Source organism: Gobio gobio (assembly GCF_949357685.1).
Source record: "Gobio gobio genome assembly, chromosome: 7".
Lineage (NCBI taxonomy): Eukaryota > Metazoa > Chordata > Actinopteri > Cypriniformes > Gobionidae > Gobio > Gobio gobio.
The window spans coordinates 18,320,085-18,338,013 of record NC_137103.1 but is presented as its reverse complement, the minus strand read 5'-3'; the positions used below and the strand labels follow the sequence as shown (position 1 = coordinate 18,338,013).

Here is a 17,929-nt window from a genome sequence, read left to right as displayed (position 1 = left end):
TCGCAGCTTTAATTATTTTTCTTTTTCTTTTTTTTTTCGACTTCTCGGGTACTTTTGGGGCATTTAACATGCTCGAAAACTCTTGAAACTTTTCACACACGTCGGAATGCGTGGCCATAAGGGGCCAGGCTGAAGCGGGTACCCGGGCGTGGCAGGGAGGCTCGACAGCGCCCCCTAGAATGCGTTCTGAAACTTGGTCCATATATCAAACACACTTGCACGTACATGTATGAAACTATACACATATGTGTACATATAGGTACACATATGGAGCTCATCGGGCCGAACAACTTTCGTGCTCATAGTTATGCGTCAGCCCAACATGAAGTGAGCTATTATGGGTTATTCGGAAAACGCATGCTCTGGAATTTAATATACTCCTCCGAGGTCATTGTTTCGATCAATATTCGATTGAATATCTTTATTTAAAATATAAGTTTGTGTGTCTCTCAGGTGCAGAAGGTGTTGGATGCAGCTCAGGGGAACAAGGAGAGGAGTGTTCTGAGACTGCATAGACAAGTGTGGCTCCAAGAACATCACAGACTCAACATAGCCAGGTACCACCTGTGAATTCTATAAATGTATTTTCAAAACATTGTTTAAAAACACAAGGGTTTTCCCCTTTTTAACATTTGTTTGTAAATAAATAAAAACATCTTAACAACACCTTGTTCCTGGAGGCACACCTTTTGGATGTCTCCCTTATCTGACCCATTCATCCTTATGAGTTATGAGAATAATGAGCTGATGGGTTGAATCAGGTGAGTTTTGTCAGGAAGAATGGCAAATATGCACTCTTGGGGGCCGTTTACATGACACATCTACTTAGATCGGAATATTCGAAAGATCGGAGTCATCACGCCGGAGACGGGTTTATTGAGGATGTGGTGTCGATGAGGCAAAATAATGTCTTATAATTTGAGTGGTACTGGTAGCTTTCAACTGGAAATTCAAGCATCAATTTAAAAAAAAAAAAACTAATACAATGATGGTAGTGAGGAGTGTTGGTGGTGATGGTAATGAAGATGGTAATAAATAATTAATGGTTACTTTTCTTATGCACACACACACACACACATCTATACATTTACAAATTTTTATTTCACTTCTGGAATTATGGAATTACTAGATTGTTTGTTACTGCACTATTTTGGTCTGTATGTCTGTCTGTAAAAAAAAAAAAAAAAAAAAAAAGGAAATTCAAGCATCACATCATTTGCTTCATTGCATCATGTCTGTATACCTATAGAAGGAGTCATGCCAATGCATGCCACATAAAGATTATAATTCCGCAAATAACTGCTATTCTAGGTTTCAAACAGAGATGGCGACAAAGAGGCACAATTTACGGCTGCAGCTTTAATTTTTCAAATGCAGTTTGAACGATTTCATTGAGACTAGACTGAATGGGTTAGTGAAAATGTATTAAATTGGCACTATATATTTACTTTGGGCATTTGAAAAATAATAATTGATCTGTAATAGTTTATGACAACTGTATTGGTCATGTACTAAAAAAAACAGCCATAGTTAATACATACTTTCAACAGACAGCAAGTGAGCTTTACCATTTTGAGCAGCACTGAGTGGATTTCTCTCACTGCAGTGGACATGTACTGTTACTATTGTAACTTGTAATATTACTTGAGCTTCAAAATCTCATATAAACTGTAATCTCTATGTTTATTGAATGTATCCAGGCACAAGACTGAAAAAGACTTTCAACATTTTCTTCATGGAGTTGGACTTGAAGAAGAAGCAGATATAGATATCCTTTCTCAGTTACAGGAATATGGTAATGTTCCCTTTCAGTCGGTCACGTTCGACGTACATCGGAACTGACCGACGAATTGGGATCTGTTTTCAGAGACCAATCTACTTCGAGTGATTAAAAACGAGCCAATGGACATTGGCATGTGGTTCACGCATTCCACGCACCGCCCCGCTGTGCGGGTATAAATACGGAAGTCGAAAAACCGCATCATTGCTTTTAACTTCGGAGCCGAATGGTTTGCTGTATCAAGCTGTTTCTACAAAGAGTGTTTAGATGAGTCTCGAGGAGGATCGCTCTCTTACCTGGGTGCTGGTGTGACGGCGCGAGTCAGCGAGTGGCCGCTGCAACATACATTTGTTCCTGTGTTGGTTGGCTGGGCGTTTCCGTTCTTGAGTGCTCACACACAGGCTTGCCATCGGACTGCTGTGAGCCGCGGTCATCTCCCGGAGTGCTTCAGCACTTCTAAAAGAGCATTTCCTTCTAAAAGAGCAACACCTTTTGACCCTGCGTCTTTTTCAAGATGTCATTCAAACCGTGTGTTTCTGGATGCAGTTGTTTCCTGTCCTCATTTTACGGCCACGATCTCTTTCACATATAAACATGTGAGATTGCTTTCATGGGTGATCCATGCTCTCTCTGCAGAGCATGGTCACATCGGCGCGTTGTTCGTCCCGCCTTTCTCGTAAGGGCTTGAGCGTTCAGCGCGCCGTGTGCCGTCGAGCGCCGGCTGACAGCGGGGGTTGCCACGGCAACCCAGTGCGTCACTCAGCACTCTTTAGATGCACGGTCCAGAATATGAAACCTCAAACGGGGTTGAGTCCTTTTGCTTATTCCCTGATCAAGTTTCTTTTCTGGTGCACCAGAAAAGGGCTACTTTGGCTAATAAGCTTTGGTGACCTGAGGATTACAGTGGGGCATCCCCGCCGGGTACATCTCTTCGGGCCCCCACTCCTCTATCGCATCATGAGCATGCTGAGACTTTGTTCGTGGGTGGTTCATGTTCTCTCATGAGAACATGGCCATGTTGGCACGTTGTTCGTCCTGCCCCTTTCATAGGGGCTTGAGCGTTCAGCGTGCCGTGTGCCGTCAAGTCTGGCGGCCATGCCCACTGTCTCTCATGCCTGCTGGAAGCCCAGATGGGATTGCTGGTCCTTTTTTGAAAAAAGGGGGGACCTAGCGTTTCATTTGTGGCTCTGGTAGAGGACAGATGTCAATTGCTGCATCGGAGAGAGGGCTGTTATGCGCTGGAGAAGATGATGCTGAGTTTTCCACTATAATAGTGTGTGCTCATGCTGAATCAGATTCAGAGTTGACAGCCATGCTTTCCTGGGTGGCTGCCTGGATGTGCATCGGAAAAATTTAGCAGTGTGGAACTATTTGGTGTCAAAATATGGAACACCAAAAGGGCCATAATCTGTATACATTTTTTCCCTCTCTCACTACCCTCTGTCCTGCATGCACAAGGGTAGTCCCGACTCAGGGGTTATGCAGGAACTGCGTGCGGTGATGGTGACCTCGCTCTCCAGGTGACGGAAGTCACTGCACGCTCCCTGGGTCAGGCGATGTCCACATTAGTGGTCCAGGAACCTGGGGCTAACTTGGCAGATATGCGTGAGCCCGACAAAGTTCGGTTCCTCAACGCCCCTGTCTGTCAGGCTGGCCTCTTCGGCGGCACCGTCGAGAACTCGCCCAGCAGTTCTCGGTGGCCCAGAAGCGGATGGAGGTGGTTTAAAAAAAAAAAAAATCCTGCCCCGTCGACTAGCTGCTGCCTCCACCCAGTCGTCGGCTGCAGCGCCTCCGTCTGCTTGTCGCCGAGGGTACCCCCCTGGGTCCGCCTCCGCCTCTGCTAAGCCAAGCAGCAGTCTCCACCCGGGCAGCAGGTGGCCGGGCGCAGGGGACACGCCCAACCCGTCCAGGGTCCCGCGAGTCCGCTAGCAAGCACAAGGGCAAGCGGCCCTGGAACAGGCAGCCTAGCGAGATGGGGAACTGCTCGGGGAGACGGTATCCGCAACCCTCCCTCCCCCGGGGGAGGACCGGGGAGATAATATTTTTCGTTTTCGGTCCTGCCATTGGCTCTTCGGAGTCCAGCGGTACCCACATTCTCAGAGCAGTTTCCTCCCTCCCTGGGCCCTGAGAGGGTCAGGTTGGCAGTGTGCGACGCCCCCGGGCCTTGCCACTCCTTTCCTCCCCTCTCCCCCTTGCCAGGGGGCAGCAGTGTGGGCACCGAGCACGCCCCCAGGCCTTCTCACCCATACTCTGCCCCACCTGGAGTACTCAGGCAACACTCTGGGCTGCCTCCGGGCCTCCCGAGTCGGGTCTGCGTACTCCACCTCGCTGCCCCACCCCGGGTACGTCTGTGGTGCCGTTGGTCCCGCTTGTTCGGTCCCTGGGGGCCTGGCTAGGTCTCCCCGGACGGTCTCACTGGCTCATCCGTACCATCAGACTCGGCTACGCGATTCAGTTTGCTCGCCGGCCTCCCAAGTACAGGGTCATCCTCTTCACCACCGTGTGGAGCAGCGATGCCCATGTCTTGCGGTCAGAGATCGATGTCCTGCTGGCAAAGGACGTGGTCGAGCCGGTTCCTCCAGCCGATATGAAGTCAGGGTTCTACAGGCCCTACTTCATTGTACCCAGGAAAGGTGGTGGGTTAAGGCCAATCTTGGACCTGCGCATTCTGAATCAGGCCCTGCACAAGCTCCCGTTCAGAATGTTAACGCAGAAACACATTCTCGAATGCATCCGTCCCCGAGATTGGTTTGCAGCGATCGACCTGAAGCCCTTCGGGCATGGTGCTCCGTCACCTCAGCCGGTTGGGCCTTCGGGTCAACCGGGAGAAGAGCAAACTCTGTTAAGAAGAGGATCTCTTATATCGGTATGGAGCTGGATTCGGTCTACCGGACTCCGCACCTCAACCCAGAGCGAGCCCGGTCAGTGTTGAACTGCTTGAATGCGTTCAAGGGCAGGACAGCGGTCCCACTGAAATTCTTCCAGAGGCTCGTGGGGCATATGGCATCTGCAGCCGCGGTAACGCCGCTCAGATTGCTTCATATGAGACCGCTTCAACGCTGGTTACACGACCGAGTCCCGAGATGGGCGTGGCAAGTACCGGGTCTCAGTTACTCCTTATTGTCGCCAAACCTTCAACCCATGGGCGGACCCCTCGTTTCTCCGGGCCAGAGTGTCCTTAGAACAGGTGTCCAGGCATGCTGTGGTCTTCATGGATGCCTCATCCACAGGCTGGGGGACCACGTACAATGGGCACGCAGTTTTGGGTCTGTGGACGGGGCCCCAACTGCGTTGGCATGTCAATTGCTTAGAGTTCTGGCGGTACATCTTGCCCTGGCCCGGTTCAAGAAGCCGCTTCGGGGCAAACACGTACTGGTCCATTCGGACAGCACTGCGGCCGTTGCGTACACCAACCAACAGGCTGGTCTACGCTTCCGTTGCATGCTCCGGCTCGCCCGCCATCTCCTCTTGTGGAGTCAGAAGTTTGTGAGGTCACTTCATGCCATTCACATCCCAGGTGCGCTGAACCAGACAGCCAACAAGCTCTCTCGTCAGCCGACACCTCCGGGCGAGTGGCGACTACACCTCCGGAGCGTCCAGCTGATATGGGACCACTTTGGAGCCGCGCAGGTAGACCTGTTCGCCTCTCCGGAGTCGACCCATTGCCAGTGGTACCATTCCCTGACCGGGGGTACCCTAGGCACGGATGCACTGGCACACAGCTGACCCCGAGACCTACGCAAGTATGCGTTTCCCCCAGTGAGCCTTCTCAGGGAGGACGAGGAGCAGGTCTTGTTAGTTGCGCCCTACTGGCCCAACCGGACCTGGTTCCCTGAACTCACAGTCCCCGCGACAGCCCCTCCCTGGCCGATCCACCTAAGGAAGGACCTGCTTTCTCAGGGGCGGTGCACTCTATGGCACCCGCATCCAGACCTCTGGAATCTCCATGTCTGGTCCCTGGATGGGACGTGGAGGTTCTAGGTGGCCTGCCACAAGCAGTGGTAGACACCATCACTTCGGCTAGAGCCCCCTCTACGAGGCGCCTCTACGCGCTGAAGTGGAACCTGTTCGGTGAGTGGTGCTCTTCCCTCCGGGAAGTCCCCCAAAGGTGTTCGATTAATGTTGTGCTTTCCTTTCTGCAGGATGGGTTGGAGCGAAGACTGTCTCCCTCCACCCTCAAAGTGTACATCACAGCAATAGCCTTAAATATACCAAAAATCCTAAAAAATAAAATAAAAATAGGTAAGCACGACTTAATCGTCAAGTTCCTCAGAGGTGCGAGGAAACTGAGTCAACCTCGTTCAACCTTGTTACCCTCTTGGGACTTAACCCTGGTGCTCAGAGCACTGCAGGGTCCTCCATTTGAGCCTTGGCAGTCTGTTGAGCTAAAAATTCTGTCCATGAAGACAGTACTCCTGACGGCATTGGCCTCAATCAAGAGGGTAGGGGACCTGCATGCACTTTCGGTCGACAAATCGTGCCTAGAATGTAGCTTCCTGCTGGGCGCTGGCTCAAGGTGCCTCGCTGACAGATATATGTGGAGCTGCGGGCTGGGCGACACCTAACAAGTTCGCTAGATTTTATAGCCTCCGTGTAGAGCCGGTATCTTCCCGCATCCTCACCCCCAGTGGCCAGTAGCGCTAAGTACCCGTTCTAGTGTCGGCTTGCAACACCACTCCCGCCCTCTGGGCCGGATACGTGTGTCTATTTTGCTCCAGTTGAGTTCCCCGGAAACGGCTAACCCTGTGAGTTCCTCCGCCATCCCTTCGGTGTCCGACGTTGTGGCCGTCTGACGCCAGGCCTGCACCCGTATGCTTGTGGAACGGGTGTGTAGGCTAGGTTCCATATGTAGCGGTCCCCTAACGGCTACCCCATATGTGTATTCTCCATGGTACCAGCTACCCTACTCGGCTAGCCCCTTGTCTTTCCCTTGGGACCAGGTTGGAACCACCCCAGAGACTGCCATATGTTGCACTACCCTGATAGGTTAGTCCTTATATGTATTTCGCCACCTCTCCTTCCACTGAAGGACGTGGCTCCACAGCGTGCCATCTCCTCGAGATGGGCATGCTTTCCCAGCGTTATCCAATAGTCACGCTTAGTGGGTCTTACAGGAACAGCAGTGACTGTCCTTCCCTGCCGGGAGCCCTGACTTCCACTCCAACAGAGGAATGGTCCAGCGAGCTCAGGCAGGGCGCTGGAAGGGCCAGCATCCCTGGCGTGTTGGTAGGGATCCCAATTCGTCGGTCAGTTCCGACGTACGTCAAACGTGACCGACTGAAAGGGAACGTCTCGGTTATGTATGTAACCCTCGTTCCCTGAAGGAGGGAACGGAGACGTACGTCCCGTCGCCAGGTGCTGTGCTTCAGCTGAAGGCCCGAGTTACTTATCTCGGCTCCTCAGTTGAAAAGCAATGATGCGGTATTCCACTTCCGTATTTATACCCACGCAGCGGGGCGGTGCGTGGAATGCGTGAACCGCATGCCAATGTCCATTGGCTCGTTTTTAATCACTCAAAGTAGATTGGTCTGTGAAAACAGATCCCAATTCGTCGGTCAGTTCCGACGTACGTCTCCGTTCCCTCCTTCAGGGAACGAGGGTTACATACGTAACCGAGACGTTCCCTTTGTTTTTTGTTGAAATATTGAAACACATGAAATACTGTTAGCTACATATTCATATTGAAATCACAATATAAATGTAATATTATGATATATTACCATATTTATTGCCACAACACATTTGGATCACATTAGCTAAATATTTCTTAGAATAGCCAAACTGGTTTCCAAAACCCCTCTATAACCCCTTTATCAAACTAGACCAGCCTGACCAGTCCTAAGACCAGCAAATATTTTATTTTCCTTATTCAGGATTTTTTATATTATTTAACGTAAAACTTGCATTTCTTGAAGTGCATGCTTTGTGTTTGTTTAGAATTGGAACTGGAAAAGGAACGTGCAAAGTTTCGATTAATCACAGTAGAACCTGTTTATCACCTAAGAGATGATCTGCAGTCCAGACTAACATCACACTGCTCTACAGCCAATCCCATCAGTGAGCTAGAGGAAGTCTTACAACAGGTACCCATTCACAATTAGCAATACACATGTTTTTATTGAGCATACACATCCATTTGGACAATGGCGTTAATTAACTGTGTGTGTATGTATGTGTGTGTGTGTGTTTGTTTGTGTGTGTGCGTGCGTGCGTATGTGTGTGCGTGTGTGTGTGTGTGTGTGTGTGTGTGTGTGTGTGTGTGTGTGTGTGTGTGTGTGTGTGTGTGTGTGTATGTGTGTATAATTGACTTTGTGAGGACGGGTTTGAGTTTTAGACCAGCGACGTGAGGGCAAAGAGAATGAATTGAGAACATTTAGCCTGGCCCTCACTTTCTGAGAGCCCTTTAAAGGCCTGTTTGAAGGTCAATACTTGGTTTCAGGGATAAGGTTATAATTAGGTAAAGGGTAGGTAAGGTTTAGGGTAAGGGTTCATGTTAACTCCTTAAGCTGCATGAGGACGTGCCCGGGTTGAAGCGCTATTATTGCCCGGGTTGAAGCGCACTTAGTTGTGATGGCTAGGGTTAGGGTAAGGAGCTAGAGATTGCATTGTGCCAATGAATTTCCTCACAAAGATAGATGTACAAGAATGTGTGTGTGTGTGTGTGTGTGTGTGTGTGTGTGTGTGTGTGTGTGTGTGTGTGTGTGTGTGTGTGTGTGTGTGTGTGTGTGTGTGTGTGTGTGTGTGTGTGTGTGTGTGTGTGTGTGTGTGTGTGTGTGTGTGTGTGTGTGTGTGTGTGTGTGTGTGTGTGTAAAAATGCAGAACGTTTTCTGTGATGGGTAGGTTTAGGGGTAGGGGATAGAATATACAGTTTGTACAGTATTAATATCATTATCACAAAAAACATGGAAATCCAACATGTGTGTGTATGTTAGACAGAAATGGGTCTGCATATAGACATCTGGCTGCTCTAAGATGAAGCTATCTATGTTTGTATATATTTCATATTTAACACCATCTCGTTGTGTTTTAGGTTCTGTCTGTCAGACAGCAGCAAAAGGAGGTGATAAACAGACTGCAATGTGAATGTGAATCTCTACAGCAGGACATCTGTGTTAATGAACTCAAGGTCACTTTAGATTTCACTTATACTATAGGCCTATACACTTTGAACTGAACATGAAAATGTTGGTGACCTGTAATGTTTTAGGTCAGTCTTTTAGGGTAGCTTTTTAGGGTAGCCATGCTATTAACTATGTCTTCAATGATACATTAATCAGTGAGTTTTGTTGTGGAAATGTATACAAATATGTGTTCAAATTATAGTAAAACATTGTATCAGCCATGTTGTCCTACAGGAGCACCTACTCGCTGCAGCAATGGGAAACCATGTAGCATATTTGGAGAAGGTTCCAGAGGAGATCTTCACTGCAGACTGCCCATACCCTGACCTCAGATCAGATCTTATTCACAGCTTCCACTCTCTCAATGAGAAATATAAACTCAGACTAGCAATAGTGGAGGGCAAACTGCAGGGCCTGGACAGGTAACACTTTTAATCTGTTACAATCTATATATTTAGTGAACATGGTTTGTTAAAATGTATGTGCAATATGACTTTTTTTTAAAACAATACTCCATGAGGGGCTATCCTTAAAGTGTGTTCATGCCATGTCTTAATTACAGTAATGACAAATAAATAAATAGATAAAAAGCGTTCACATCCTTGTAGAATAACTCTAATAATTTTCTGACAGCTCTGACTTGTACCACTTGACTGCTGTACCACCTGACCGCTGCAAATTTATTTTGGTGCTGATAGTGTTGCCGCAATACACATGAACAGGCCTTGAACAAGTATTATCTTTAAAACACCAATTGTCAAAAAATTATTTTAGCCAAAACTAGAGGGAATGTTACCACATTTCAGAATCAACACTTAGCCCATACCAGGTAAATTCAGAAGAAATTGTTAAACAAGGTAATCTGATGACTTTGATGGGAAATGAGTGAAATGGCACAGACAATGGGTGCGTCTCAATCAGCTCCCTAGTTCAGTAGTCAGGGCACTGATCAGGGAGTCAGCCCATTGACTGATTCCCTGATCAGTGCCCTAACTACTGAACTAGGGAGCTGATTGAGACGCACCAAATGTTGAGAGATACTGAGATACTGAAGAGAAACTTTATTGAGAATAAATAAAATAAAAAATAATGCTGGGTCATCAAGTCCCAAGCCACATTCTGACCAGCTGTGCAGAGGAATATGAAAGTTCAGGGTAAGCGAGGGTCAGAGGATAGACAGTTCAAATCGTAATAAAGGCACCAAGAGTGAGTCAGAGTCAATGTCTACAGCAGGCCAGGATCCAAACCGTTTGACTCCTTTCCATGGAGCACAACAAGATGAATTGTGAAGAATGCTCATGCTGCTCTTTTCCATACAATGAAAGTCAACCATGAAATGTTGTTAAGCTCCCAAAAGGACAAAAGAGTTGTACATACATTTTGTGCACTATATTTCAAGTCAACAGACTGACATTTAAATTGTAATGATCATTGATAATCTTCACCTCTGTCATACATCTCAAATCTTACTTGTGGTTGTGTATATATAATTATGCCACATTAAGGACTTAAGTCACACCAAGTTTGACATCAAATGTACCAAATGCCATTGATTTTCATCTATCAAATGACCAATCACGGCATTAGACTAGCTATGGTGGTGGCAGAGATGGGCATAAATACTTGGAAATGTGTGGAAAAATTTATTAAAATACAAAATACATGTGAAATTGGCGATTCAGTGCAGGTATCCCTATTAGGCTGAAATCTATCTGGGCCTATTCATTAATATGTTTTGTTCTAATGTCACAACAAGTTACAATTTCAAGTTTACTGGGTTTAACTTGATTATTTGGTTAGGGTTTACGAAGTATAGGCTACTAAAAAACTTTCACATGCGTCTTCAAAATGACCCACAACCTAATCAGTTTATATGTGAAGAAATCCATTTATTCACAAACTTATCACGAGACGAGTGTTTGACAAATTATTCGGCAAACTACTTCCTCTCATCGCTGTTTTTTGATGGTTTGGAGAACAATTATTCAGAGTCGCCCTCTGTCGCTTCACAGAATTATACAACGGAATTATACAATGGAGAGCACGTCAATCATTACTTCACTGAGGAGTGCACGCAGTAAGCAGGTTCGCGCCGTAGAGCCATGCGAATTGCGAAAGTATAAACAAGGCTTCAACCAGTGTTGCCAACTTAGCAATTTAGTTGGTAGATTTAGCAACTTTTCAAACTACCTTAGCAACGTTTTCTTCTAAAAGCACCTAGCAATAAATTTAGCAATTTTTTAAAATTTATTTGGCAACTTTTAGCAACTTCTGGAAAGCGACTCTAATCCAAACAACACACGTACAAACTAGCTCAATAGGCCGAGCGGTTCATTCATAATTCCTTAAGATTGCTGTGGAAATTGCTGTAAAAAATGGAAGATCATTTCGGTAGCATATTTACGGAGCCCTGCATGTTACGGAGACATGCAGGAAAAAACTAGTGGGCTAAATCATGCACACAATTTATAAATCGAGGGAACAAATGAGTAAATCATGTGGATGGTTTAGCAAATCGAGGGAACAAATTAGTAAATTTTGCACACAATTAACTTTTTTTTCTCTCTTGCATGTCATGTGTGGGGCCGCACATATTAACTAACACATTGCTTTAATTTATTTTACAAACAAATCGAAATTAGCATTTCAAATAATATTTATGTGTTACATAATGGCGTAGTTTTGCCTTGCGATTACGTAATGACGTCATAGTGCAATGATGTCACAACGTCTTTTAGCAACTTTTAGCAACAACTCGATCTGCCTTTAGCAACTTCCCCTGAAAACTTGTTGGCAACAGTGGCTTCAACGGCACAAAGCTAAAGAGAAAGCGGCAACTGTGTGCTGATTCCACCGCTTGCCGCATTAAAAAGGCCTTTAAGTCAAAAGTGTAGGCCTATTTGTCTCGGAGCGTGCACAAAAAAACTGCCTGCCAACATGCAAGTGTAAATTTGAATTTCCTTTTGCAGCAGTTATAATAACACAAATCACATCACACCCAATAACTCATTCGCCTTTGCTTCTTTTTCCACTCCAACATTCCAATTATTCCTGCCCACTAAAAGCTGCACAGATATGTGTGCTTACCCCGATAGGCCTATGTAAACGATTTAGAAAAAGTTCCATCTATTCACAATTTATATAATCGCTGCGAATCTACGATATGTATTGTCATATGATATCACCCATCCCTAACATGCAGTAACATTAATACTTCAAACACATTTGACCAGCTACTTTAATCAACAAGTAGAATTGACCATGACATCCTTATTCCAGAAAAGTTGTGCATGAATGTTGGGATTGGGGGGAGGGGCATGTCTGGTCTGAACTAGTTGATGCATGAAAACAGCACCCTGATAAAGAGGTTGACTGGCTCAAAATATTTTTAGTATTTTGAAAATACAAAAATACTCATCTTACATGTATTTAAATACAATTTACATTAGTACATTAGTTACATTATTACAATAGTATTTTGTATTTCAAGTACGTATTTTAAATGCATGTCTCTGAAATACTGCCCATCCCTGGGTGGTGGGGAATGACAACTAAAGGTCGACCGATAGTGGATTTTACAGATAGCGATAACTAGGTTGGACCGCACTTGCAGATAACCGCTTAATCGACCGATAGTTTTTTAAATGGATACTGGATTAAAAAAAACATAATTAAAACAGTGCTGAACTTTGAAAATGTGCTAAATTTAAAACATATAAATATGGATATTAAAATGAGAAGTTCTAACATAAATTCTTCAGAAAATAATTTAAACATTAAAATATTACAGGTCAAATTTGTTTCGTTACCTATAACCTAGAAACAAGCATGCACATATATCATAGGTAACACTATGCAAGTCCCTATGCAACAAGTATGTATAGCTTACATAAACTATAAACATTATGCATACATTTTTACAGCATGTATTAATATGAGCAATATTGTACCTTGATCATTCATGTTAGTTCATAGTGCATTAACCAAGGTTACCTGATAAAAAATTCAAACAATTTAATGTTAAAATTAACATACTAACGATTAACAATACTTCCACAGCATTTATTAACCTTAGTCAATGTTACAAATGGAATCTTATTGTAGTGTTACCATTTCATACAAATCCAAACAGTCTGCTTTTTTAGAAGGCGATTATCTAATAAAAAACGAACGCGTTTCTGCTTTGTTTATGTTTCTGTCGGCAGCATGATGCAGTTTGCTTTCTCACATCACTCATTTTATATATGCAACATTTGGGTCGAACTTAAGTGTGTTTTTATCACATTGTTTTAACTGCTTGAGGTACTGCTATTAGCGTCCTCTCAGCCTCGTCGACAAACATACACACTGCTGTTCTTTACCTGTTAATGCAGCATCTAGTCAAGAAATTAATTACTTTATAATGATTTGGCAACAAGTACTGTAGTGTTCTGTATTCATACCGTTTCGCTGGCGTGTTTTAAACATCTGATGTGTCAGCGCTATCTGTGCAGCGTGCTCTCCGTTCAGTGCGCAGCCTCACATGGTAAGGCTGATAATACTTCAGCGTCGGACCTACGGCGTATCCTCTACGCTGCTAGTTACGCGTTGGTTTTCGTTTATTCTTCGTTTTTGTCTGCGTCATTGTGCAATTGGGTAAACGAGGGTAACCAAGGAAACAGAAAGTGGCGGGAAACATAGACAAAGGAACATGTCACCAAAGCAAACAACACGACAGAAACACAGATATGTAACATAACGCCCCCCTCCCGGTAGGCACGTCCTTGCGCCGTAGAAGTCCAAATGGGGAGGGAGGGTGGGCACCCTGGAGTCCTGGGGGCGGGAGCACTTGGGTCTGAGTGGCTGGGGGGCCTCCAGGGTGGAGCCGTGGGTTGGCCATGTCGGGTCAGGAGCCTTGGGCGGCCATGGCGGGTCAGGAGCCTTGGGCGGAGCAGGAGACCTGGGTGGGTCAGGAGCCTTGAGCGGAGCAGGAGACCTGGGCGGGTCTGGAGCCTTGGGCGGAGCAGGAGACCTGGGCGGGTCTGGGGCCTTGGGCGGAGCAGGAGACCTGGGCGGGTCTGGGGCCTTGGGCGGAGCAGGAGACTAGGGCGGGTCTGGAGCCTTGGGCGGAGCAGGAGTCTTTGGGCTCCTAGGCCGAACCAGAGCCCCACCCACATGTGTACCACCCACATGTTTCCCACCCACAGGTACATGGGGCCCCCCCAAAAAAAATTTCTTTGGGGAATTCAGGGGTGGAGTTGAGTGCTCGTGGAATGGGGTGACTCGTGGGTTGGAGCGGCCTCGTGGAAGCCTGGAGCGGCCTCATGGAAGCCTGAAGCGGGCTCGTGGAAGCCTGGAGCGGAATCCAGGAAACACAGATCAGGCACAGGAAAGTCTGGAGCGGAATCCAAGAGACATGGAGTGGTCACAGGTGAGTCTGGAGCGGGAATCCAGGAGACACGGAGCGGGCACAGGTGAGTCTGGAGCAGAATCCAGGAGACACGGAGCGGGCACAGGAGAGTCTGAATCGGAATCCAGGAAACACGGAGCGGGCACAGGCGTTGCAGGGGATGCCCAGAAATCAATGCAGTCCCTTGCTGGCTCTTCACTGGTTATGGTCACCTTGACAGGGATAGTCCCTGTAGAATGGCATGTGGAGGGCTCTGGTATCAGGTGAGCTGGAAAGTCGGACGGTTTGCGGGGATGAACTGGATGATGCTTGGAGACATTCATATTTACAGGATCAACAAAGAAATCAGAACCCTTTAACTCGAGGGCATAATTAATATAGTCTGCAACAGACTGATCACAAATCTCAGGGGACAACATCAGAAAAAAAGATTATCATCCAGCCCATCCTGGAAACAAGCATTGACCATGGGATCTTTCCAGCTCACCATGTGGGAATACTCGAGAAATTCCTCCACATACCAATCCAGCTGACGACCACCCTGCCGGATGCTCAGGAGGTGCTCTTCAGCCATCTTCAAAGAGAAGTCCCTTCACTGTATAGGTCTGGTGTTCTGTTACGGATGTCTGGTGCAGCAGAGAAGAGGTGATTCGGGACTTCCACAAAGAATGGCTTTATTCAACGTAAACGTAGGACAGCACACCAAACAGCACTAATATAACGTTATAGTACAACGGAGACCAGACAAGGAATGAATGAACAAGAGGGAACTAAATACAAACTCTGATGACTGACTAACGAGGGGCGCAGGTGATACAGATGAGGATAACATAACACAGCCGAACAGAACTAGACTAACGAGGGTAACCAAGGAAACAGAGAAAGTGGCGGGAAACATAGACAAAGGAACATGTGACCAAAGCAAACAACACGACAGAAACACAGATATGTAACATTAGTAGAGTTACATAAGAGGCGATCTGGCACTGGAATGCGTTTTTGAAATAATACCGAGTGCTCGTGGGCACTGTTTTCAGTATCGGTAGCTCGTGCACAGGCTATAGCGCTTCAATGGATTGCTGTTGCGGAGACTATTCGTTCCGTTGAAATCACAAAACGAAATGCACCCATTGTGATGTGTCCCTGTTCTTGATATACAATCACTGATTAACATATTTGGTTTTAATGAGAAAATAAATAAACTATACACAGCGGATCTATGTTTTTATTCACTAACATAAAGAATCTCTGCACTACAAAATATTGTGTTATATAGCAGATGTAACGATTAAACTATCATCCCATTTCTGGACACACACACTCCTATCGCACATTTTTAAAATGTATTTATTGACCTGAGGGAGGGTTCTGGCAGACCAATCACAGCGCTTGCGGTCCACGTAGAATTGACGCGTTGTTACATATTTGGAGAGGTGCGCGTCAGGGTACGTCGTAGGGTACGCGCGCATCACACAGCCTACGGCGTAGCTACGGCTTACACTCGACGCAGAAGTATAAATTGGCCTGTAATGTAAACAACACACGTGAGGTTTTTTTCTCGCCTCTAGAGGCCACTCTCATGCTATATAAATGCCAACAGACCCATCTCAGAGCTCTTGTACTGTATAATAACAGCGTACCCGTCTCAGCCGCTCCAGCAACGAACGCAACACGGGAAAACTATCTGTGAGGATTTTTGCCGATAACCGATTGTTTCACCAATCAACTATCGGCGCCGATTAATCGGCAAAACCGATGAATCGGTCGACCTCTAATGACAACTAATTAAATTAATGCCTGATACTTACAAAACTCTCTCAGAAGACTTGGTATATAGTACACCAGTCATTATGATATAAAACATCAGAGTAAGAAATGAAATGGGTAATTGTGAGAAAAAGTTAAATATAAAAAATGAAGTTGCATTGTGAGATGTAGAGAGAAGAAAGTTGCAAAAACAAGACAATTTTGAAAATAAATATAAATAATATAAATATATCAAGTCACTGTAAAAGTCACATTGGTAAATATGAAGTTAAATTGTGTTTTTGTGAATATTTTGAAATGTAACGTTACAGAAAACAAAATTAATCTTGCAAATAAAAAGTATTTATTTTATTTTATTATTTTTATTTGTTTATTTTTTACTCTGAGGCAGAAGTGTGTACTTTAACCTGTGTAGTCTAGGAAGTATTATCTGAGAAGGGTAATTTGTTTACTGTGTGACTTTGTGTCACAGGAATTGTGGCTGGAATGCAGCAGATCATGAGTGTTTCCAGCACATAATGAGTCAGTATACCCCAAGTCTGAGGAACCAGCGCTCGCTTTACATTGACATGCTGCAGAGACTACTGCCACACATAACCCAACAGGAACTGGTCAGTACTCATACTACTACAACTAATAATAATAATAAATATAGCTGCGAGCAGCCATTAACGGGGCCAAGCGCAAAGAAGAAGACAAGACATGCCAACATGGCTAAGAGTGTTAGACCAACTGCAACAATGAGCAATTGAAGGCATTTTAAAATGATTTTAGGCAAAATGGCTAAAAAAAATCATATATACAGTCACTAATAATATGATTTAATGGTTTGTCACTTTTTACCAATAGGTGGCGCAGTAACGAAATTGATGTGGTGTGGTCAGAGTAAGATGACAATGACAAAGGCAAAGTTTGGTGTCAGTATGTCAAAGCATTGCAGAGATACAGCCTCAAGAGTCGTTTTGGCATCATGGCTCAACTTTGTCGCTGCGGTATATGAAAACGGTTTTGTCTGTTGACACGAAATTAATAACTTTTTGCTGTAATGGTCTGAAGATGTTACGATTCGATTTTGGTGAAAATCAGACAAATGGTCTAGGAGGAGTTTGAAAAAGTAGGATTCTAAAGGAAATCAAAATGGTGAACAGAATGTTTGGCCAAATATGGTAAAATTGGGATCTATGTTCTTGGCATGACCCAAGGAATCTATTAAAACCAGTTTTATGACAATAGTCAAATTTAATCAAAAGTTATTAGCATTATTGGAAAATTCATTATAACTTTTGTCCACAAGGTGGCGCTGCCTTGAAACTTTTTGAGTACTTTCAGGGCTTGGTGACGAAGACACACGGCGAGTTTCGTAATGATGCGCCAATGCGTTTGTAAAACATAGCACTTTCTGACAAAATTAAAAATGGCCGACGCCCAAAATGGTTGATATGGGAAAATTGGGTATGGCCTGGCTCGGCGCGATGCCCCGACTCTAAAGAGACCAGTTTTGTGATATTTGGCTAAAGCCTTCTTAAGTTATAATCAAAAATAAAATAAAAATTAAATCTCTGGACCACTAGGTGGCACTGCGCCGAAACGCTGCAGGCAGCCTCAGGTCATGGTTGGCATAACACACACCATGTTTGGTTAGAATATGCTAAAGCGTTGCGGAGATAGAGCCTGACTTTCATTTTTCTGGGCACTTTGTCGATTTCGTTCAAGCGTTATTCAATAACAGTTTGACTAATCATCTTGAGTCTGATACGGTTTGGTCAGCATAGTCTGAAGATGATCTGGTTCAATTTTCATGCAAATTGGATCAACGGCCTAGGAGGAGTTCGCAAAAGTAGGTTTTTCGGTTAATTAAAAATGGCGGGAAAA

At 45.2% G+C, this 17,929-nt stretch overlaps 1 protein-coding gene across 1 annotated transcript in view; it reads left to right on the top strand.

Annotated features, from left to right (window-relative positions):
- Positions 1 to 17,929, top strand: part of LOC307128901 (coiled-coil domain-containing protein 148-like) — a 91,134-nt gene that overhangs the window by 59,698 nt on the left and 13,507 nt on the right. The window contains exons 3-8 of the mRNA XM_079820935.1: positions 454 to 557; positions 1,701 to 1,795; positions 7,718 to 7,863; positions 8,811 to 8,906; positions 9,136 to 9,323; positions 16,530 to 16,668. Of these exons, the coding sequence (XP_079677061.1) occupies positions 454 to 557; positions 1,701 to 1,795; positions 7,718 to 7,863; positions 8,811 to 8,906; positions 9,136 to 9,323; positions 16,530 to 16,668 (768 nt within the window). The remainder of the gene's footprint in view (positions 1 to 453; positions 558 to 1,700; positions 1,796 to 7,717; positions 7,864 to 8,810; positions 8,907 to 9,135; positions 9,324 to 16,529; positions 16,669 to 17,929) is intronic.